Source organism: Cydia amplana, chromosome 27 (genome assembly GCF_948474715.1).
Source record: "Cydia amplana chromosome 27, ilCydAmpl1.1, whole genome shotgun sequence".
Lineage (NCBI taxonomy): Eukaryota > Metazoa > Arthropoda > Insecta > Lepidoptera > Tortricidae > Cydia > Cydia amplana.
In genome coordinates, this window is record NC_086095.1 from 7,214,171 (window position 1) to 7,239,290 (window position 25,120).

General features: G+C 34.7%; 1 protein-coding gene across 1 annotated transcript; it reads right to left on the minus strand.

Moving 5' to 3' along the window:
- Nucleotides 1-2,286: 2,286 nt before the first annotated feature.
- LOC134660563 (putative fatty acyl-CoA reductase CG5065) lies at nucleotides 2,287-22,570 on the minus strand. The gene is made up of 13 exons (XM_063516335.1): nucleotides 22,484-22,570; nucleotides 21,741-21,857; nucleotides 21,052-21,209; nucleotides 9,525-9,615; nucleotides 9,121-9,266; nucleotides 8,532-8,641; nucleotides 8,193-8,276; nucleotides 7,917-8,025; nucleotides 7,060-7,136; nucleotides 5,835-5,997; nucleotides 4,570-4,678; nucleotides 3,129-3,277; nucleotides 2,287-2,429 (listed from the first exon to the last, which is right to left on the minus strand). The coding sequence occupies exons 1-13, from the start codon at nucleotides 22,556-22,558 to the stop codon at nucleotides 2,294-2,296; spliced, it is 1,524 nt and encodes a 507-aa protein (XP_063372405.1). The 5' UTR covers nucleotides 22,559-22,570; the 3' UTR covers nucleotides 2,287-2,293.
- Nucleotides 22,571-25,120: the final 2,550 nt, after the last annotated feature.

The window sequence follows — 25,120 nt, forward strand, 5'->3', positions numbered from 1 at the left end:
TTATAGTTGTCAAGATAAATCTTTAGTCTATGCCCCAAAAAAGAATTGGTGCATACACGCAGTATCTTTTTGGCGATTTTACGATACTTCGTGTAATGGCCACTTAAAAAATATTGGATGTAATACAGTGTTGCCAACCTTATTTTAAATGTCATCTTTGACAAATAAGTGAACCATAGACATGTTTTTTTTTAATTTCATTCATTCATTCATTCTTTTCCCGCCCGTACCCTCCATTTTTGCTACTTCTTGAATTAAAAATATTTGTTAAGTTTACAATTTTATTTCAAAGTAAGTGCTTGGTCGTAGAAAAAGTATTGTATGCAACGTTGTTTAACCGAGTCAAAAAATACTCGTGGCGTCTTTATTAACAATTTTCGGCTTCGCCTCAAATTGTTACTCACACCACTCGCCTTTTTTGACCTCTCTTAAACAACGGTTGCATAAAATACTATAATCTATGATGAAAAAACACATACTTAGGTATACTAGATAAGTTTATCACAAGTAAATAATAGAGTTCATACCTACAAAATATTAGGTAAAGTCCGTCAACCAAATCTTGTCAGTAGTAAAAGGCGGCAAATTTGAAAAATCGCGAGTTAGCAACACTGTGTTCAAATAATTCCAAAACGCGTGTCATCTGTGTTTTATCTGTGGAATGTGGATCGTGAATGACAGCCGTCACCTTATTTGTTTTCATTTGGTTTTCGTTCTGAATCGTTTCTGTTTCAAGAGATATTTCTGCAGTCACCATTAAATACCAATACATTAAATAAGAATAAGCAAAGCTAAGGGGCCTACAATGTACAATCATGCTCGTTGATGGTAAACATTACTAAAAATTGAGGTTATGACAAGTATTGGAAGAACTCTTTCGAACTTTTAAGATTATGTTCAGTTTTTTTGTTTTAGGGTTAAAAGGCATAAATAAAATTAAAACGTATGCCTAAATCTATCCAACAAGACCATAAATTGTGTCCTGGAAACCGTCCATATAATATTTTCTAATATTTCTAAGTGTTCTAATATTTTCAGCAATCAGTTGTGACTATTTACAAAGGTAAACCTTTTAAACAGTATTAAGAAGAGCCTTGATTATATCGCCGTTCTTTCGCAATATCTACCTAATCCATACATGTTTGTTGCAGGATTAAATCTTGCCCAATATAAGGCGTTCGTAGTAGGTAGTATCTTTTCAGACAATACTTACCTATGGCGGTTTATGTACGTGTACAACGCAACCAAGTCGAAAAGTGACCCTTATCTTATTTACCTTTAAATTAAATAAACACCCATATATCAGTTGTTTTATTTTTAATATGTATATTGTACAATATATACCAATCAAAAAAATTACACAGGTATGTCATATTCATCCAGAACAGTACACTAATTTACATTAACAAGTGGCATATTATATTGTAAATAACAAATATATGCACTATCTAATTATCTGCATTTTGATATGATTTTATTTTAGTAAACTTAGAAGACATAGATAGGGAACAAAGAGAATATAAGCACTACGGTAGGGAGTTGTTTTTGATATCTTCAAATTTGTTAATCATTTTGATTAACATTGTTTTAACATCGCTTTTAAATTGTCCGTCCATGTTTCAATTTTTTTCAATAAACCGTGAGTGACAATTTGAACTGACGTAGGCAGGGCGCGCTCAGCGGAAAAAAAAACTGTTGGTTCGATGTACATTGCTGCTTTTCTTAGCGCAATACTGCTCTTTGAGTGTTGCCCTACTTTAGTTTGCTTTACATTGCTACTGACAAGATTTGGTTGACGGACTTTACGTGCATAGAGAAATATAAGTAAAGAAAGAGTGGTAACTCGATACATCAGTTTTCTTACCAAATCGCGAGTTATTTCGTAGTCGACATCTAACGTCTAGTATTGGAACTATCAGCACCGCAAGATATCACAAGTGTCGCTATTGACGAAAAATGTACTACTAAAACAATTTACAAGTAATATTATAAGCAGAAGGAGTTGAAAATAGACTTCCGGTGCATCCAGTTATAAAATTAGCTGAAAATTGTTGAGCATTAAAGTTTTACTTTGCCGCGACATGTATTGTCAACTAGCAGAACTAATATCCGCTAATTGACGTTAGATGTCGACTACGAAATAACTCGCGTTTTGGTAAGAAAACTGATGTATGGAGTTACCGCTCTTTCTTTTACTTATATTTATCTATGGTGCTTTGCGTTCTTACTTTAGTGCTAACGTAACACCAAGGCATTCCAATCGTTATGATAGCTATTAAGTATAACCTAAGCATTAATAGGGAGATATATTTTTCAATGAAACGTCGAGGTATTCGATGGCCGCGGTGAACACATGCGCGTAGCTGTAGAGGAACCAGCAGAGGAGGAAGATCAGTATGCAGCGAGTCACGCGGTCTACGTAGTACCGTCTGTGGAAACACACAAAAAAGTAAATAATATATGTATTGTAATTAAATACGTATATAAAAGAACATATTAAATTATTTCGCTGTCCTCGAGTGAGGTCTCGGTTGCTCAGTTGGCAGAGCATGGACTAGTGATCCAGTGTCGCGAGTTCGAGCCTCGTCCGAGACAGGTAATTTTTATACCTTAACTAGCTTTTGCCCGCGACTTCGTCTTCGTGGAGTTAGCAATTTTGGTAGCTTACTTTTTATCCAATCTGCTTTTATCGATTTTCCATACAAACTTCCACCCCCCTTTTCACCCCCTTTAAGGACGATTTCTGGGATAAAAACTACCCTATGTCCTTCCCTGGGTCTCATACTATCTTCTATCCATACCAAATTTCAACTAAATCGGTTAAGCTATAGACAGCCAGACACAAACATTACAGAGTGTACAAGAGAACTTAGGGTACCAAAGGCGCCATCTAGTATTCAAGTACAATAAACTGATTAAATATTACTTAGTTTCTATAGCCTGACCAGTAATATATTATAATTGTCAAGAGGGCGCTGTTATTCTCATGTATAGAGTGACAATTCAGTGTAGTATGAAAAAATTAGTTCCAGTGAAATTCCGCAACATGGCGCACCCTCAATAGATCCTGGTTGACCTATACATATGATCAACAGATGGCGTATCAATTAGTCGTACATTACACGTACATATTATGCAGTTTCCTGGCCCGCTCCAGGTTGCTCGGGTCCTCCTTGCAGCAGTACTCCCTGGCTCCGATCATGTAGTTTTTCAGGTAGTCGTTCACGTCCACCTTGCTCACGTCGGTGAAGAACGTTTCGTTGTCGGCCTCTGACACCTGTACAGTTTCATAAATTTCTATTTGTTAGAAGGGGTATTCTCTTTTAGATTTTTGTAGGTAAGTATATTTTATAGTTTATGAAACTATATCGCATTTGACTTGTTTGTGTAATTAAATATGTGTACATAACGCGAGAGTTTAAAATGTTAATTTGTGTTTTTATGCTATATCTAGATTTAATTCAAAGTCAAAGTCTATAACTAAATTAAGACGATAGTGGACCTGGACGACCGCTTCGTCATACAAAAATAGTCCCCATTTTCTATACCTACCTAATACCTACACAAAATTATCTCGCCTAATGTACATCATATGGATGGATTGACCGATTTAGTGGCGGTTTATTATTAATGACTTCTGATTGTTTTTAGATGAGTTTTATATCAAGAAGACGCTGCTATACCTTTTATCGTCGGTGATATTTATCATGAACTAGGAAATTTAATTTTGATGTATAGACAATAATAGACATACCACACCTAACCACAGAAAAGATAATAGTACTAAAGGTATCGGCATCAGGGCTGAGGCATAGATAAATATAATAAGCATAGAGTGATCACTCCATACAGTCCATACATCAGTTTGGGTACCAAAACGCCTATTATTTTCGTGGTCGACATCTAGCATCGAATAGCGGAATTATCAGTACCGCTACTTGATACTAGATGTCTCGAATGTAGTGTTGTGAATAACGCTCATTTCGAGGCTTAAAGACTCAAACCCTTAAGATTCTCGAGGCTTAACGCCTCAAAGGCGGCAAAGACGATTTCTGACATCCATACGCGTAAAATAAATACATACAATTCTCTAATATAGTCGAGTCTTCAAGACTTACGAGTCTTGATGGCTCGAGTCTTTAAGCCTAAAAATAAGCGTTATTCACAACACAGCTCGAATGTCGTGACTCACGAAAATTGTATTGAACAAAAATTTACATTATTTACAACTAATATTACAAGCAGAAGGAGATGAAAATAGAGTTCCGGTTAATCCGGTTATAATATTAGCTGAAAATTGTTGAGCATTAGAGTTTTCGTTCGTCGCACCATCTATTGTCAAGTAGCAGTACTGATAAATTCCGTGACGCTAGATGTCGACTTCGAAATAACTCGCGTTTTGGTAAGAAAAGTGATGTACCTACTATGGAGTTACCACTCTTTCTTTACTTATATTTCTCTATGTATACATGCTTATACACAACAACCAATAATGCAATGACAGCGGAATTTTGACATTAGAGTTCTTTACATTTGCCCCATAGTTTCTCTTACCCCACCTAACCTTACCTTAGAACGAAGAGCAATGAAGTTAGTGTTCTTGAAATACCATTCCTTGGTCGTGTAGTATTGAAGCACGTCCAGCCCGTGGCTGATTCGCTCCTGGACTTTCACCATACTGCGGAAATAAAATAAAAGGTATATATTATCCACTCTCCATATAACAATAGGTAATTAGCAGTGAACGGAAATAAAATAATTAGACACACGGCTTTAATTTTATGTTACATTTTAATCGCTTGGTTGAGTGAATCAGTCGCTTAAAAGGGCTGACTTTCAACAATTAACAATAGGCCTAGGCATCAAATTGGATGTCGGCGTTTAATGAATGCCCTAGGCGACTAATTAGCTGGCTAATTTAACCAGATGGCTGCGACAGAGTCGTGACCCTGAAGATAAAGATAAAGATAAGATAAAAGATAGTTTATTCAAGTAGGCATATACAGGGTGTCCCAAGAAGTAGTGATATACTGAAGCTGGGAGTTAGAGGACCTAGAGGGCTATCTGAATCACCCCCATGTATGTTCCGCGATTTTTCGTATTTTCGGAGTTATGATTTTTTTTAATTTTTCAACTATCGCCGAGTACGATGAGATTTTTATTTATGGTGACGTGAATTATTGCGGTAGATGCTTGATTTTTTTTGTGTGCTAAGCTGATAGATAGGCCAATTCAGTATGGTAACATTTACTATCGTTAGATCTCTGAATGGAATTAAAAAAAAATAATGCCAAGAAAGATAAAATTACCCAGTATGTTTTATTTTTCTAAGCGCCCTTGAAGTTGTGAACATACTGGGTAATTTTATCTTTCTTGGCATTAATTTTTTTTTTATTCCATTAAAAGATCTAACGATAGTAAATGTTACCATACTGAATTGGCCTATCTATCAGCGTAGCACACAAAAAAAATCAAGCATCTACCGCAATAATTCACGTCACCATAAATAAAAATCTCATCGTACTCGGCGATAGGTGAAAAATTAAAAAAAATCATAACTCCGAAAATACGAAAAATCGCGGAACATACATGGGGGTGATTCAGATAGCCCTCTAGGTCCTCTACCTCCCAGCTTCAGTATATCACTACTTCTTGGGACACCCTGTATATTACAATGCGCTTATGAACGTCAAATAAAGCTACACCGGCTCCAACTCTACACCTCTGTCTCGAGAAGATTTAAATCCCCCCTCAATTGGAGGAGGGCATTCCAATATGGGACCGGCAACAAACCCGGACACATCTTTTCAAAACATTATTACATCAGTACTTACAAAGTCTTCTTCCCCAGTAGAAAGAGTAGTACATCGATGAGATAAGCCGGTATCAGCTGTGTGGTGACCAGGCAGAACTGGTGCCAGAGCCAGTAGGACTTGATGGAGCCCCCCGGGTACCAGAGCGCCATGGTCGGGGGGAACATGTTCACCCAATACTCCCCTGGAATAAATTAACCCACATCGTTTAGTATAAAGAAAGAGAAAAGATTTTATAGAGAGTTACTGTCATGGTAAATTGTGCAATCTTTTCGAACGATGGCGCCATGCTGCACCTTTGGCCTATGCTCGGCTAGATGGCGTTTATTTCAATATTTACCAAGTAACAGATATCAGTGAAAGAATAAGGATCGAAGTCAATTGGCGTTCTAACAGTTTTAATCTTCGGTCAAAAGATAGCGGTAAATTTTCTGTGGCTACATAAATATTTTACCATGACAGTAAAGTCTGGCTAATGAAAGTTGAGCCTGAGATTTATTTAAAACTTTTTTCCTATCAAATAAGCTGTCAGTTTCAAGCTGTCATTTAATTTCATAGTAATAATTATTGCCAGGTGCGGTTTTTATTGAAATTCCCGCGTTATCTCAGGTTCAACTTTCATTAGCCAGACTGTAACTCTCTATAAAATATATTCTCTTTGGTAAAAAGAAAGATCATATCAATACTAGTACATTAAATGAGTAGGAGATTACCTAAGCTAAGCTATCCTATTCCATAGAGAAATAAGTACCTACCTAAGCATTGAGTGCACCAGTTTTGTTACTTTTGTTACCAAAACGCTTATTATTTTGGTAGTCGACATCTAGCGTCAACTAACGGATTTATCAGTACTGCTACTTGACAATATGTTGACAATAGATGTCGCGACGAACGAAAAGTCTAATACTCAACAATTTTCAACTAATAATATAACCGGATTAACCAAAACTCTATTTTCAACTCCTTCCGCTTGTAATATTAGTTGTAAATTGTTGAGCAATACACTTTTCGTCAGTCACGACACTCATGACATCTAGTGTCAAGTAGCGGTACTGATAAATCCGCCATTTGACGCTAGATGTCGAGTCGACTAAGAAAATAATAAGCGTTTTGGTAACTGATGTATAGAGTGAACACTCTATGCTTACTTATTTCTCTATGCCTAATATAAGGGGGAAATTTAAACCAGCTGTGCTTTCATAAAAATGGTGGTTCAGTGTCAATCATTGGGCCTATTTATACGTACCTAGCCGTATCATCTCCCCCCACGTACAGCGCAGCGCACCGGACATCGTGACGTTGAAAAACTTGGCCTCTTGTGGTCTGTCAACAACAACGCCATCTATCGTAAATTGACTTATCTAAAAAATCTACTAATATAAGCAGTTGGTAATAGCAGTAAAGGTAAGGATGCTAAGCCACAGAATAAATAATTGTACTAGGTACAGAAGATTCACTCTCTAACAAAACGCGTCAATTACGACAGATATGACCGCTAGGTGGCGCAAGCGTTAGCAGGCGTCCGTTCCGTAGCGGTGCGCGGCAACTACTATGGCTAGACACCAAAATTGGTGTCGGCCGCATGTACTTGCAGGTACTTGTAGCGACGCGACGAATTCGCGGAGTGAGCCACGCCTGGTAAAAGGAAGGACGCTTAGCACGAAGAATTTTATTGTACATTGACCCTACCTTTCCTTTCTCTATCGCACGCGCGTAAGTATATTGCTGTCTTGTCTATGATACCGGCTCTCAATGCCACTGTGCGAGCGGGACAGATAGGAGCTGGCAGGTCAATACGCGGTTTCGATTCCGGCCTCTGCCATTCGAGCTTTTTCTTAATAGTATATCAAGTATATTCTTAATAGTACATCTATTTCAGTTTCATTTGATATTTACCAGTCACTTTTCGGCGAAGGAAAACGTCGCGAGGAAACCGGAGTAATCCCAATAAGGCCTAGTTTCCTAGAGTGGAAGGCAGATGGTAGTCGTAAAAACCACGCCAATTCCTGGCATTAGTTGCCAGGCGGACCCCAGGCTTCCAATAGCCGTGCAAAGCGCGCAGACAACGCGAGGAAGATGATGATCTATTTCAGTTTATCTTACCTCTCAATGGCAGTAGCGAAAGCTAGAAGGATGCATGCGTTGACGACCACGTCGACCGGCATGGCGTCGGCTAGGTAGGAAGGTTCACAGTGCATCGTGCGGATAACGCCTGGACAGATAGAAAATAACGCTAAATTTAATCGAACGAAGCCGAGTTTGCCCGAAGTCAGGTGTGTCTCCCCATTGATGAAAGTTTCTAGCAATTTCCGCCAATTTTGAGAATGTTCTGCATGCACATTGCTAATCCTAGATAAAAGTGCAAAGTTCTAGACTCACCTTTCCCACTGCCAATGATCAAGCCCGTGGGCCCATTTAGGTTGTCCACCCAGCCGGGAATCGGCTCCTTCAGGGATGCCACCACTGAAATTATCACACAGTTAAATCTTTGGAAGACACTTGTTAGATCCCATCAGCACTGTAGGCATAGGTAACTTTTCTTTCGTAGTTTAAAAGATAGCGTTATCAACAGCCTTGTGTAGTGTCAAGACAATATATATACCAATAGAACGCTGGGATTTTTTCGCCCCAGGACAGTGGCATTGAGTCAGACGGAAATTAAGATGGCACTGTTATCTAAGCAACCAGTTTTTGTCACTATATAATAGATGGCGTTACCAATAGAAGGCCTCGCGATGGCGACAGGGAATTTCTTGCCGTACTCTGCGACCATGTCTTCAGTTATGGCCTTAGTATATGCGTATGTGTTGGGCTCGGGGGCGATCAGTCTGTGGAAAGAAATAAAAGTATATTTACTCAAATAATGGTTTTAGTAAGAAAACTGATGTATGGAGTTACCACTCTTTCTTTACTTATATTTCTCTATGGTTTTAAAGGGTAGGTCAACAAAGGCATAGAGGAATATAGTAAGACAAGAGTGCTCACTCCATAAATCAGTTAGACTATTAATTTCAGTGTCTACATCTAGCATCGAGTAGCGGAACTATCAGTACTGCTACTTGACAATAGATGTAGCACCGACCGGAAAGTCTTATCTCAACAGCATAAGACTTTCCAGTCGGTGCTACATCTATTGTCAAGTAGCAGTACTGATAGTTCCGCTACTCGATGCTAGATGCTAATAGTCTTTTTAGTACTAAAACTGATGTATGGAGTGAGCAATTTATGTATTTTTTTCTCTATGACCAAGGAGCCTATTATTGTCATCATTTTACAGCAGATGGCGCTGAAACTAAAAGCCATATACTTGGGTTCCAAATAGTCCAGCATGCTGTCATCCATCCAGTCCACTATGTCCATGATCCAGGCGGGCTTATGGACGGCGGGGTAGAGCTTTTCTTCCAGTACGTCCAGCTCGCAACGGCAGTAGGCGGTCGAGATGTGGACTAATACCTTAAATAAAATAATATAGTTGGTCAAACCAATTTGTCAGTCAGTAAGAATCAGGAAAACTATACTCATCCTGTTTACTTTTGGGTGATAGTACTAGTGTAAGACAAAGATAGTATCATTCTCTCTGTCTATGTTTCAAATGAGACAGTACTTTGACAAACTGACAGTTTGGCAGAAGAAAAAAATATGTATGAAAAAAAAAACTATATAAACTGAAATAGATAGACTGACTGAAAATAGCAAAAGTAAATACTTTACCTCCAAATTCTCCATTTTTTCAGCTAGTTTCAAGACACGCAATGTGCCGGTTGTGTTCAAGTTTACGGCATCTTTGAGTTTTTGGTCAAAACTGAAACAGAATGTTAAGGTCAACGGGGATAGAGTGCTCACTCCATACATCAGTTTTAGTACCAAAAAGACTATTAGCATCTAGCATCGAGTAGCGGAACTATCAGTACTGCTACTTGACAATAGATGTAGCAGTACTGATAGTTCCGCTACTCGATGCTAGATGTAGACACTGAAATTAATAGTCTGAACTGATGTATGGAGTGAGCACTCTTGTCTTACTTATTTCTCTATGACGGGGGTAGATGCAATCGGGGTAGAAACCGCTAGGTCAGCTCAATGTTAGCCAGGTCAACGTTACAAAAAGCCAGATGTAATGTGTTATAGGCATAAAGAAATATAAGTAAAGAAAGAGTGGTAACTCCATACATCAGTTTTCTTACCAAAACGCGAGTTATTTCGTAGTCGACATCTAACGTCAAGTAGCGGACATTATTTTATCTGCTAGTTGGCAATAGATGTAGCGGCAAACAAAGAATCTAATGCTCGATAATTTTTAGCTAATATTAAACGGATTAACCGGAACTCTATTTTCAACTCCTTCTGCTTATAATGTTAGTTGTTAATTGTTTTAGTGGTACATTTTTCGTCAGTAGCGACACTTGTGATATCTGGCCCCTATTTCACCAAGCTGACAGGTACGACAATTGTTAAAAAAATGACAGACCTTTGTTTCACCACGCCGACATTTGTCAGTGACATATGTCGAGTGACAATTGTCAAGTGACAGGTGACAGATGACAATTTCGTAAATTGTCTTGTATAGAACTTCATATAAACATGACAGGTAGTTTGGTACAATTGTCCATCTTAAATTTAATGACAATTATTTTGTGAAACAAGGGTAATGTTTACAATAAGTCGACAATATTTGTCAATTCTTCACAAGAGATCGTTAATTGCTTTCGATGTGCCGTGTTGTCATCACTAACATGATATTGATTGAGATCCCATGTGTGTCCCGACCAGGGACCGGAACCGGTTACCTTAACCGGGGTTTTTCATAGGGTTATTTTAGAAGTGGTTATAAAAACCCCTACCATAACGGTAACCGTCTGATAAGGTAACACTTTGATTCGGTAACCGTATCAGATCGAGTTAACCCCTGTTACCGGTAACCGAAATAAAAACCCAGTCGATTCTGTTACCTCATAATAAGGTTTTGAACCAGTTCAAACGATTGTAATCTTTACGCAGACTTAAATTCAACTCATTATTGAATAACCGTGGTTGGCATGGGCGGTCTATGAAGCCTCCAGCACAAACAAGTTTTTTTGCCGGTAACTTCGCTTATTGTCAATTCAAACAATATTGCACTTTGAGTCCTTAAGCTAAAGTTGAAAACATAAGTGAGCGATTACAGTATTATTTTGGAGCGACAGCCGCAGGCAGCGTGGTTATTCCTTTGTTTATCTTTATACCTGTGTGTTCCTATTGTTGTGTTTCGGAGCAATTCTAGTTTAGAAATGTTTAGAAAAGGGGTTGCAAGTAAACAACATCCTATCCTAGTAATATCTGCTATTATTTACATAGTTATATTTTATGCTACTTAGATTATTATTTTTATTTTCGGGTTCACACTTGGTATGTACCTACAGATTAAAGACTGATTTAAAGAAAAATTTTTACCTAACTAGTAATTTTACTGGTACATAGTTAGGTATAATTTATCTTTAGATTCCAGAGAATAGAGATAGAGTGATTAAAAAAAATCACTTTGTGATAAAGATACATGCGCTAGTGGATTGTGGTAGATATTTTACCATTGTTAACAAATGACATATGTACTAGTTATTACGAGCTTATTTTATAATAAGCAATTAAAGTCTATTCTTTATCCGGTAGACTAAAATGACATTTCACAGTATGAAATGAAATGACACATGATGTTCATTCATACTATGAAATGTCATTTTAGTCTACCGAATAAAAAAATAGACTTTAGTTTAAAATGTTTTCATATGCGGTGAGTTTGTATGAGCTAAAAGCCGTAATTTACCTTGTACCGCTTAATGCAGCGATCAGAAAATATATATCTATAGCAGTGATAAATAAACTTATTTTAATACTTCAAATCTTTCATTAATACCAGAATTCATTATATTTATTGGGTATCTATAACATTGCTAGGTGAAATAGTTTTGTTTAAATTAAATAGATACATACATACTTAGTAAGCAGTGTTGGTCATTCAAGAATAAAATCATTATTTAAATAAGAATTCCTAAGAATAAAATCATGTTGATTTTATTCCCGTCAAAAGTATTTAAATAAATTTGATCGGAAATAATTAGTATGTGAAAAAATTGAATAAGAATAATTCTTAATCAAATAAATGTAATCCCATCAAAAACATTACATGTAAAAAGGTGCAAGTCTCGCAACGCTTTTACTACAAAAAAGTTTTGAGACGTAATGTGAAACCAAGTCGGTTATTTTAATCAGTGCCAGGGGGTGTTAAAACCGTATCAATATGATATCTTTAATTTGTAATACGTATAATGACTTGGCCATCGCACGGCTGCATAATGGCAAAAGGATCATCGTCACCTATTAAAATAATTCTAATTGAACATAACGCTAGCGCTAATTGCAGTTTGAGCATTACACATATTTACGAGTACGGTACGAGTAAAGCATTATGTGCGATTGCCAAGTCATTATATGTATTACAAATTAAAGATATCTTATTGATACGGTTTTAATACCCCCTGGCACTGATTGAAATAACCGACTTGGTTTCACATTACATCTCAAAACTTTTTTGTAGTAAAAGCGTTGCGAGACTTGCACCTTTTTACATGTAATGTTTTTTAAGGGATCTCATCTCTTTTTGTAGGCAGTCCTTCTTTTCGGGTACTCATACCCATACTATGTATACACATATCATAACTAAATATATCTTCATTTATGAACTGCAACAGTAAATTTGTAATATCATATATTTATATGGGATTACAAACTTACTTATGCAGTTCTTAGATCTTTAAAACGTGAGTGATATTGCAATATTTTTAGGTGTACCCTTTATGTGGCCATTAAACCCTAACTCTGTACCAAATTTCAGCTCTCTGAGTTTATGGGAAGTACTAGTTCTATTCTGATGATCATGAGTGAATGAGTGTCATAAATGCGAAACTTTGCTTTCGCTTAACTTCGGAACTAAATGACCTACAGACTTGAAATTGGATTTTAAGTATGTGATTATAACTTACTGGATGACGAAAATTTCTGCGTTCTGGTCTTATCCAGAGGTTCTCAAATAGGGGCCTGAAAATGCGGCGAAATGGTTCCAGTAAAGGATGGTACGGCAGTGTTTGCTTCGCGCTCGACTTGGCGGGGGCACTGCCGTGCCCCAAGATCATGATTTTATATTCTAAATAATATTCCTAGATTAAACATGCAGTCTGGGTGCCGTATAGGCGTTACGTATAGATAGAAGTAAATTAGACAAGAAACTACTATGTTTCTTGTCTAATTTATACCTGATTTTATGCAATAAAATCTTACAAATTTAATTTACTGCCGCATAGTCTTGGTATTGGACGATACCCGTATTTCTTTTAATGTGATCTAAATCATCAGGTACAATTCAGCTGCTATGAATAAAAAAAACCGGCCATGTGCGAGTCTGACTAGCGCAGGAAGGGTTCCGCACCATTACGCAAAAACCAACAAAAAAATAACGTTTGTTGTATGGGAGCCCCACTTAGATATTTATTATATGCTGTTTTTAGTATTTGTTGTAATAGCAACAATAGAAATTCATTATTTGTGAAAATTTCAACTGCCTAGCTATCATGGTTCATGAGATACAGCCTGGTGACAGACAGATGGACAGCGGAGTCTTAGTAATAGGGTCCCGTTTATACCCTTTGGGTACGGAACCCTAAGAAAGATGTTTTTAAAGGTAGGATAAGGAATGGCTCGATATGGTGTATTCCTATTTCTCCCCGCCGGGCACAGATGGGAATAGGCGCTTCATTTAAATCATTCCCATATGTCCCCGCCTCATGTATCGCGGCGGTCACGTTGGGCAGGAACAAATGGGGAAAATACTCATGTTTATTTTCTGTTTTCGAATTATGTTTAGTATGTGGTTTCAGTGTCCGAGTTACTACCAAGACTTATGGTGTTTTTAAAAGTTCTTCTGATATTTAAAATTTGCATTTATTATTTAGACGGAAATTAACAGATATTAATATCGTTTGACACAACGCTTGCCGCACGTGTTTAGCAAATGCTGACAAAGAATTCACCACGCCACGACTTAATCCTATTGTTATTACCAATGAGTAATAAATGACGGTCTCAAGTGGAAACACGCCTGCAACTTTCTGCAAATCTAGTGATAAGCGTAGGACTCTTTTCTTACCTGCAGTAATTTACTATCTCATTCACTTTCCGTAGGTGTGAAAGAGATAGCACACGTATGACCTCAAGGCTGATAGGAATCATAAACAAAATACATACATACTTAATACGCAAAGAAATATACATTGAACCATCATAATTATAATTTCGCAGTTTACTTTATATGTAGCTTCATTATAAAATTATCATCACCGTTTCGAAGACTTCAAAAAATGTACCTATCTATCACAATAAAATCTTTTACGCTAAAAAAAAATTCAAATCAATCCGACCATTGAAAAGAGGGGTGAAATTGAAGTGGATTATGTATTGTATATTTAAACACGTATCATCGTTGTTTCTTATTTATTAATAAAGAATACATGTTTTTGGTGGAAATCTAAATAGAAAAGTCACACTCTTTTAATATGTCAATGTTTTAAATGTATAAAATCAATTTAACTAAACGGAGAAGGTTTTAATACCGAACATTCATTTTACTATCTATCTATAGTTAACATTCTAATTGAATAAAACGTTATTTAGAATAATCCTACACCTGGAATAAATATTCCGTTTTTTATTTTTCATTTAATAAAATAAAAGTGACATGATTTATTAACTTTTATTTTATTCTAAAATAACGAGTGTAAGAATTATTCTTATTCAAATCGATTGGAATAAGAATAAAATGTATGTTCTTATTCTTCTTCTTATTCAAGTTATTTTTAGTCCAACTCTGAGACTTGAGACTTAGTATGCTTTTTACATTCCAACAAAACTTTCTTCTCCAATTCACGGGATTTTTTTAAACCCGAAAGAGTAAAAGGAATTAAGTAGTAATGTATGTAGTATAAAAATGCAAGCTATATCAATATAAGCCAGAAACCCCAGAACGCCTGAATTAAAACTTGGGAACATTTAACTATATACCTAAAGGAAAATACGTCAGGTCTTCTAAATGTTTAATAGAGTAAAAAAATGTTTAACAATAAAATTAAATAAATAAATGCTTATGACAAAAATTAATGAACAATGGTTAGGTTATGTTTAATAAACAAAATTAATAAAATTAAAAAATAAATAAAATAAATAAAATAAATAAAATAAATAAAATAAATAAAATAAATAAAATAAATAAAATAAATAAAATAAATAAAATAAATAAAATAAATAAAATAAATAAAATAAATAAAATAAATAAAATAAATAAAATAAATAAAATAAATAAAATAAATAAAATAAATAAAATAAATAAAATAAATAAAATAAATAAAATAAATAAAATAAATAAAATAAATAAAATAAATAAAATAAATAAAATAAATAAAATAAATAAAATAAATAAAATAAATAAAATAAATAAAATAAATAAAATAAATAAAATAAATAAAATAAATAAAATAAATAAAATAAATAAAATAAATAAAATAAATAAAATAAATAAAATAAATAAAATAAATAAAATAAATAAAATAAATAAAATAAATAAAATAAATAAAATAAATAAAATAAATAAAATAAATAAAATAAATAAAATAAATAAAATAAATAAAATAAATAAAATAAATAAAACAAATAAAACAAATAAAACAAATAAAACAAATAAAACAAATAAAACAAATAAAACAAATAAAACAAATAAAACAAATAAAACAAATAAAACAAATAAAACAAATAAAACAAATAAAACAAATAAAACAAATAAAACAAATAAAACAAATAAAACAAATAAAACAAATAAAACAAATAAAACAAATAAAACAAATAAAACAAATAAAACAAATAAAACAAATAAAACAAATAAAACAAATAAAACAAATAAAATAAATAAAATAAATAAAATAAATAAAATAAATAAAATAAATAAAATAAATAAAATAAATAAAATAAATAAAATAAATAAAATAAATAAAGTAAATAAAGTAAATAAAGTAAATAAAGTAAATAAAGTAAATAAAGTAAATAAAGTAAATAAAGTAAATAAAGTAAATAAAGTAAATAAAGTAAATAAAGTAAATAAAGTAAATAAAGTAAATAAAGTAAATAAAGTAAATAAAGTAAATAAAGTAAATAAAGTAAATAAAGTAAATAAAGTAAATAAAGTAAATAAAGTAAATAAAGTAAATAAAGTAAATAAAGTAAATAAAGTAAATAAAGTAAATAAAGTAAATAAAGTAAATAAAGTAAATAAAGTAAATAAAGTAAATAAAGTAAATAAAGTATATAAAGTAAATAAAGTAAATAAAGTAAATAAAATAAATAAAATAAATAAAGTAAATAAACTAAAATTAATACAATAAATACAATATATACAATAAATACAATAAATAAAATTAATAAAATTAACAAAATTAATAACAAATAAAATAAATGAAATAAGTAAAATAAACAAAATAAAAAAATAAACAAAATAAGTAAAATAAACAAAAACATTAAAATAAGCAAAATTAAGAAAATTGACAAAAATAACAAAATAAACTATTATAAAATATGTAGTTAATTTATTATTAACAATTTTTCTTAGTATTTGACTGACGGCACATCACTAAATACGAATGTAGCAAACCAATAAGCAACCGATAATAAAGGTTACCATAACTGAATAAAAACCGGTTAAAAACCCCTAACAAAAACCCTAACGCGATGGGGTTTTGAGATTAACTCGGTTAACGGTTAAGGTTACCGTTTCAATAAGCTTACCGTTACAATCAGGTAACAGTATGATAGGGTTACCGAATGATAAGGTAACCGAATTGATTGGGTTACCGAATGGATAGGATTAAGCGTAAAGAGGGGTTTTCCGGTCCTTGGTCCCGACCCCATCTAATGTAGCGTATACCTACATTATTTGTTGACAAGGCGTCAAAGCATTATTTTTTTGTTTGTTTTAAGTAATTTTTTCTGCAATTGCAAAGTCAGTGACGTCAAAGTAAGAATTTATTCGTACTTTATATATGGGTCAATTTCTGAACACGATTTTTTTTCTGTCCGTAATGAAAATCGCGGGTTAGCATCAGACAATACTTACGAATTTTTTTTTACATAAAGAAGTCACACTTTCACACCGAGTTCCATATGAATTCACTGATTAGTTGGTTTTTAGAGTACACATAAAAATACCTAAAGGCTCAAATTACTACTCCCGTGCCCTGTCCGGAATCTACTTTTGAGCATAATGAAAAATCCTACGAAAAATTCTACATTAGTATCACTAATTTAGTGTCAAATACTTAAACTAGATGATATTTACTATCACTGAGCACATATACTATTAACTTCATTGTGGTAAATAACTCGTGATCGATGTTTAAATTTTGTCCGAGCGCGCGAGTAAAATTTCGTCGGCAAAACTCAAAGGGCTCTGACAGCCGACGTTTGTATTTGAACCGCCTCGTATCCCGCCTCACCTGTACTGGCAGTATTCGGCTGTCTCTCAAAGCAAGCGGATGTAAGTCAAGCCGCGGCGTGTTCGAGCAAATCGCGTAAGTATTTCGGAATCCGGGTGGGCGACAATTTTTTTCTAATTTCGATGCCCCTTATAAATTTTATTTTCCACATAGCTTTTCAATAGCAATTGTCATATTTAGGAGCCCTTTATGTATCTTTATGTAAGCGATAACATAACAGTTTGGTCAAACACGATTTAAATTTTTGGCGAATTTTTTTATTACGAATTCTAATTTCCGTGCCCTAATTCCCATAACAAATTTACCTAAAACAGCTGATTAAGTGGCACGGGAATTAGAAAGTATTACATATATTGTCAACAAATCTTTTATTGGGGGCACTGTAAGTTAATTGGCAATGTTTACGTCATATTATTATTACTTATATATATTGGCATTGAATATATATTATATGTAATAATAATACGACTTATATTTTTCTATTTTACATTTAAGGAAATCTTAAAGAATGCACAAAAATCTGTGAATAGTTTTTTAGTATAAGTACTATAGTACTTACATACAGGATCGACCCGAATAACCCGGGCAATTTTAATACGTAAGGTAAGGTGGGGTAAGACGACACCGGGGTAAGACTATCACTTGTATGGAATCCTTGTACTGTTAGTCTTGCCCCACCTTACCTTATTCATTGATCATATTATAACATTAAAATATTATATAAACATAAAACTATTTCTGGAATTATTACATATTATAATACCTGTATCTAAGGTTACATGAAACAAAATAATCACATTTGCAATGTTTTGTTTTTGTAAATTTGACAGCTGACAGCGTATGCCGTATAAAGTTTAAATATCTGGGAGACCGAGCTTTGCTTGGAAAACATATAGGTACCTACCTACCTAAAAACTCAAAAATGCGCGTTTTTCCAGAGATAACACCTACCTAGATAGATTTTTCACCCCAGAAAACCCTCATATATGATAAAATTTCATCGAAATCGTTAGAGCCGTTTCCGAGATCCCCGAAATATGTACAAGAATAGCTCGTTTAATAGATTAGTTGTTATAAATTAGCTTTTCTAATACAAGAAAAATTAAATATATCCTATTCTTACTATATTATAAATGCGAAAGTATCTCTGTCTGTCTGTCTGTTATCTCGTCACGCTTAAACCGCTGAACCAATATCATGTTGATGATATTTGGCATGGAGATAGTTTGAGGCCCGGGGAAGGACAAAGGATCTGGGGACACGGCAGTGCCGCCGCCAAGTCGAGCAAAACAAAGTGGCTCGGTCAAAATAACATTTAATTTGAACATGTAATCTAAGAATTAATGCACTTTAAAATCTCTTAGTTTTGTCACTGACACAATCACTCACGATCATCATTATTCTAAGGTACTTCTAGCATACCCACAAGTTCCAAATTTGAAACGTAATTAGGTTTAAGCTTTTTAAGCCAATAAAAATCTAATAATACTGCAATATTAGTCACGTTCTAAAGATCTAATAACTGCATAAATAAGTTTGTAATCCTATAGAAATATATGCGATAACAAATTTACCTTTTAGTTCTTACAATTAGTAGGGAAAGTAAAGGTACACTACGATGTACGATGTGAGTATGAATAAAGATGTATATAGTTATGATATGTGTATACATAGTATCAGTATGGTATGGGTATGATTACCTGAAAAGAAGGACAGCCTACAAAAAGAGATGGGATCCTATCAAAAACATTACATGTAAAAAGATGCAAGTCTCGCAACGCAGTTCTTCTACTACAAAAAAAGTTTTGAGATGTAATGTGAAACCAAGTCGGTTATTTTAGACAATGCCAGGGGGGTATTAAAACCGTAATACTATTAGATACCTTATTAGGGTTCCGTAGCCAAATGGCAAAAAACGGAACCCTTATGGATTCGTCATGTCTGTCTGTGTGTGATAGTCTTACCCCGGTGATAGTCTTACCCCACCTTACCTCATATGTGGTTAAACAATTGTTTGTGTTATGAATTTATGAAGGCAGCATATTCGATTTCTTCAGATTAACTTACACAATAACTTCTTCTCTCTGTGCCCCTATTTATTTCTTAGTATCATTTCCTATACGGCCATAAAGCAGATCATACACCTTGTACCTATCTACATGCAGATACATAATGACACTTTTTAATGAATAGTTTTGTATGTAAGGCGGACATGTTTACGCAACTACTCAAAGTATTGTTTTGAAATATATATATTTTACTAAGAAAGAGAGATTAGTTGCCATAAAATCAAGGAAACTATTAGTCAAATACGTAGTTTTTAGTGTATCATACTTTCGTAGATTTGTCGTCCGAAACTAAAATTAAAGTAGATAAATATGTTCGATGCCGCTTCAGTATGGTTGAAGTATATTATTGTAGATTAAAATATACATAAATAATAGTTTTAACTACCAAAATAAGCTAAGAAAACAATTCCTGTGCCATGTTCTAATTTCCGTGCTAGTAAAATCTAATTCCCATGGACACACTAATTCCCGTGCCCTGACCAAAATTTTAAATTGAAATAACTTTTATAGTTTTATGAATATTTTTACCCCATAAGAAAATTAATGTTTATTATATTTTTTATCAAATTATCAGCATATTTTTTTTTGTGTAATGTTGGTATTTCAAAATTCCATGGGAATTAGACAAAAATGCTCGTTTGGTGAAATTGACCCATATTCCCTTGTATAAGAATATCACCACTATTGCTTTCGCGGAGATTCATTTTCTAACTAACCAAAACCCTAACTTTACTGTTAGTGCCCAACTTCGCTCAAGTAAATTATTAAAAAACCAATACTTACCTAAACATACCTAATTTCGCTACCGGTCCCCAACTTCGCATTATAATTTTTTTAAATTATGAAAACTATACTGAGACTTATTCCAAATCCTAAATGTTGAATTATAGGCAACAATTACAATTTACAATGGAATTATGATTGAATGCTAGTTAAGTAGAATTTAAAAGCGATTTTTATTTGTACCCTAAAGGCGAATTTAGGGTACACTGTTTTGCCAACGTTTATTTTCAATGAACTGCAACAGTGATAACGGGGTTTGCTAACAACGAAAACACTACAATTGTCATCCAAGCCTGACACAGCTCCGATCTCATGTCAAGAATTACCGACAAATTGACAAATATGTCGACTTATAAAAACTACTCTTGTTTCACCAAATCATTGTCATTAAATGAAAGATGGACAATTGTAACTAAATGCCTGTCATGTTTATAAGCACTTCTATACAAAAACAGTTTACGAAGTTGTCACTTGTCACCTGTCACTTGACAATTGTCACTCGACATATGTCACTGACAAATGTCGGCATGGTGAAATAGGGGCCAGTGTCAAGTAGCGGTACTGATAGTTCCACTACTTGACGTTAGATGTCGACTACGAAATAACTCGCGTTTTTTGTAAGAAAACTGATGTATTGAGTTACCACTCTTTCTTTACTTAGTTTATATTTCTCTATCGCATATTGTTTTCGGGGGCCCTTGCGGACACACTTCGACCCATAGGGATCTTTGGCATAAGTCAAAAGCTAAAAAGAAGAAGCCACAATCATGTTATATTATGATGATGATCATTATCATCAGCATCATCATCATATTATCGTACCGCACACAAGCCGCGCTGTGGAACACCACATGGCAGCACCTCTGCAGCTCCTGTCTGTCATCATTGCTGAGGCCCAGTTCCTCTTCCAGGATGTCTCCGGCCACAAGACGGAGCTTGGTGAAGACCTCGGGCTGTTTGGCTCTCAGGGGATTGAAGAGCTGAATACCAACAATAGATTCAAGATTCTAAATATTCAAGTAGGCCTAGCAATAAACACTTTATCTTATACAAATATATCGTATATATGTGTTAAGCTAATTATCAGAGCGATTTATTGATATTATTATTCTTTAAAAAGGCTTGTTTTGCAAATGAAATCGAAACGAATTGGCCCCATAAAAATCAGACACGAAATCACTCAATAGGGTATTTTACTCATCAGTCAAATAATAATAGGTTGTCTGGAATGGAAGAGATCGCTTTTTAGCGATAACACCGCCTGTTGTTACCTGGTTCTATTTTCCGTTATAATTTCTTTGTAGTTTTACATGTATGCAAAATGTATTATTATTGGTGCTATAATGAATATTTATCTACTAACTCTTTATGAAACGTGAAAATATTTTTTTACTAATGTTACTATGAAATTCTCACTGCTCTTTTTTCTTAAACAGACTCCGGCCTCACCTCATTGCTGCCGAGCGGACTTAGGCCTCGCCCTATTGTTAGCAAGCGGATTCAGGCCTCACCTTATTGCTGATGAGGTCCCGCAGCCGTTCCTCGCTGGACACTCCCTTCTTCTGTCGCAGCAGAAGGTAGATGGTGTTCAGCTCGGGGCAGGAGCGAAGCAGTTTTTCCACCAGGATCTGAATAAACAGCTGTTATCAGAACCAATGTGTACAGTTGCCTTGCAAACCAGCGTTGCAGTAATTTTACTGCGACATTATGCTGAGTCGTGACCCCTTTTAGCACCACGCTGTATGACTTAATGATTGATCTTTAATGTAAAATGTACTTTATTTGGTGTTAAAAAAAGCTATCTCTCTCTCTCTCTCTCTCTCTCTATTTTTCAATATGTAAGGAATCTAATGGTACAATTTGCTTTTTCATTTAGGGAGTAAAAAGACTCATATTTTGAAAATTTGAGGTCTTTTCTTTATTTTTTATTGTTTTATAGAATTTGTTATGAAATTAAACATATGTGTCATTCATTCCAATTGTGCTTGTCATCGTGATGTGTTGGGGGTTGAGGGTCGAAGGTTGGGAGTTAAGGAATCGGGGGTTGGGAATTGAGAGGCCGAGGGTTGGGTGTTGAGAGGCCGAGGGTTGGGTGTTAAGGGGGTTGGGTGTTGGGTGTTTAGAGGCCGAGGGTTGGGCGTTAAGGGGTCGGGGGTTGGGAGTTGGGTGTTGAGGACTCAAGGTTGGGAGTTATTATTTATAACGATTAATCTGTAATATTGTTTCAGGGTATCCTGAAAAGTATACAACTGACCTTCCCGACGAATCCAGTCGCCCCCGTGATCAGCACATTCTTGTTAGCATAGTACTCGCCTACTGTAGGGGCCATTGCCCTGCAATAATTAATTATGCAATTATGCATCCTGTACATCGATTATAAATGCAACAAATATTATAAATAAACCTTGTGTGTTGGTAATAAGGTGTAAATTTGCAGTTAACAGTGTTACGGTATAACGGATCTTTCTTTGGTCAAGGGTGAGTCGAGGTATTAACTATCTTAAATATCGAAACGGACAAAGTGCCAAAAATATGTACATTCTACCTTAATGTGGGCAATAACGTGTGTGCTGGACCAAGCTAACTCTACGTGGCATTCGCGGCAACGCAGCGAGCGTGATGGGCACCTTTGCGTCGGGGACAGCCCGGGACGGGTAAGTAGTTATTTTTTATATTTTTAGTTTGTATTTATATTTAAGTTTCTACAATACATTTTTTAGACAATAAATCTTCCATTTTCCTTTTTATGGATGGAAAAGTCATCATTAATATCAAATTTATATGAAACTAACTAGCGACCTGCCCCGGCTTCGCACGCGTTAACAAATTATACATAAACCTTCCTCTTGAATCTCTCTATTTATTAAAAATAACGCATCAAAATCTGTTGCGTAGTTTTAAAGATCTAAGCATACATAGGGACAGACAGACAGCGGGAAGCGACTTTGTTTTATACTATGTAGTATGTAGTGATAATGGCGTTTAAAATGACACTACCTTACTTTGTTTTGTTCAAGTCTGCATAAAGTTAGCTTAGGACTCTACTTACATACTTGAGATATTAAACGAGCTATAGGTACAGTCGCCATCATATGTGACGTTATCTATGAAAAGGGACCTTATTGTCGATGGCGCTTACGCCATTATTAACGATGCTCCGATATAAATATAATGCCGCGCGACGCTGTGCGGCGTAAGCGCCATCGACAATAAGGTCCCTTTTCATAGATAATGCCCCATATATATCGGAGCGGCCAAAGCACTCACAAATATCTGAACACGCCTCTATTGTCAAGGCGTAAGAGTTGTGTTTACATATTATTGAGCACGTCGGCCGCTCCGATATATCTGATGGCGACTGTACTATATAATGAATTTGAATAAGAAATTTAATTAGTAATAACCCGCGACCCGCGACGCTAAAAGAGGGCTGTTATGTATGTTTTTGACGTCTGCAATGTCTGTCTGTCTGTGGCATCGTAGCTCTCCAACTGATGGACCGATTTAAATGCGGTTTTTAGGGTTCCGTAGCCAAATGGCAAAAAACGGAACCCTTATAGATTCGTCATGTCTGTCTGTCTGTCTGTCCGTCTGTCCGTCTGTCTGTCCGTCCGTATGTCACAGCCACTTTTCTCCGAAACTATAAGAACTATACTGTTGAAACTTGGTAAGTAGATGTATTCTGTGAACCGCATTAAGATTTTCACACAAAAATAGAAAAAAAACAATACATTTTTGGGGTTCCCCATACTTCGAACTGAAACTCAAAATTTTTTTTTTCATCAAACCCATACGTGTGGGGTATCTATGGATAGGTCTTCAAAAATGATATTGAGGTTTCTAATATCATTTTTTTCTAAACTGAATAGTTTGCGCGAGAGACACTTCCAAAGTGGTAAAATGTGTGTCCCCCCCCCTGTAACTTCTAAAATAAGAGAATGATAAAACTAAAAAAAATATATGATGTACATTACCATGTAAACTTCCACCGAAAATTGGTTTGAACGAGATCTAGTAAGTAGTTTTTTTTTATACGTCATAAATCGCCTAAATACGGAACCCTTCTTGGGCGAGTCCGACTCGCACTTGGCCGCTTTTTTTAAGTGATGAAAGCTAGTTTTCTTGCGGTAGTTCTTAGCTATGTTTGATAAAAATCGATCCAGCGGTATGAAGAGTATTCAGCTCTTTTCCAAAATGATGATATTTGTCTTAAAATTGATTTTTTGACGTATAATGATTTTTTTATTTAATAGTTATAAATAGTGACTTACTCGATGCACAAAGTGCAAGCCCGATGCACACTAATCAACACAATGCACTACCGATCCGGCATCATGCATTTTCATTAGAGAAAATCAAAATAACTTGTTTCAATAAAGCCGCGAGTCTGGTTAAACACGCTGCGTGTTTTTGCGATTTTACGTGTACAGTGCAATCTAGTTATTTTGTTCCGTAATCTTTGTATAATATAGCTCACCAAAGACTAAACTAAAATAAAATTACACAACCTTGGGAACAAATCAAAAAAATCTTTATTAAATACCGTAAAATGGGGTGAGTAGGGTCAAAACTGAAATTCAAACCTCGGTAACATTTTATTTTTACATATGAAAACTGAATGGTGTATATAATAAGTGTTCCGGACGTTTGTATTTTAGTTTTTATTTTATTTTGGGTAGTTCCATTTCATAACTTTGACGATAAAGAGGAAAACCCACCTCACCCCGTAGTGCCTCGTATTTGGGGTGAGAGGGGTTTTCATACAAAGGTGATTTTGGAAGATTGTTGGATCGATTTTTTTTATTATGCGTATTACTATAGGTCCATTTTAAATTGAAATACATTATTTTTGTAGCAGTAGCCTTAAAATCCCTTCTCATCCCCCTCTCAA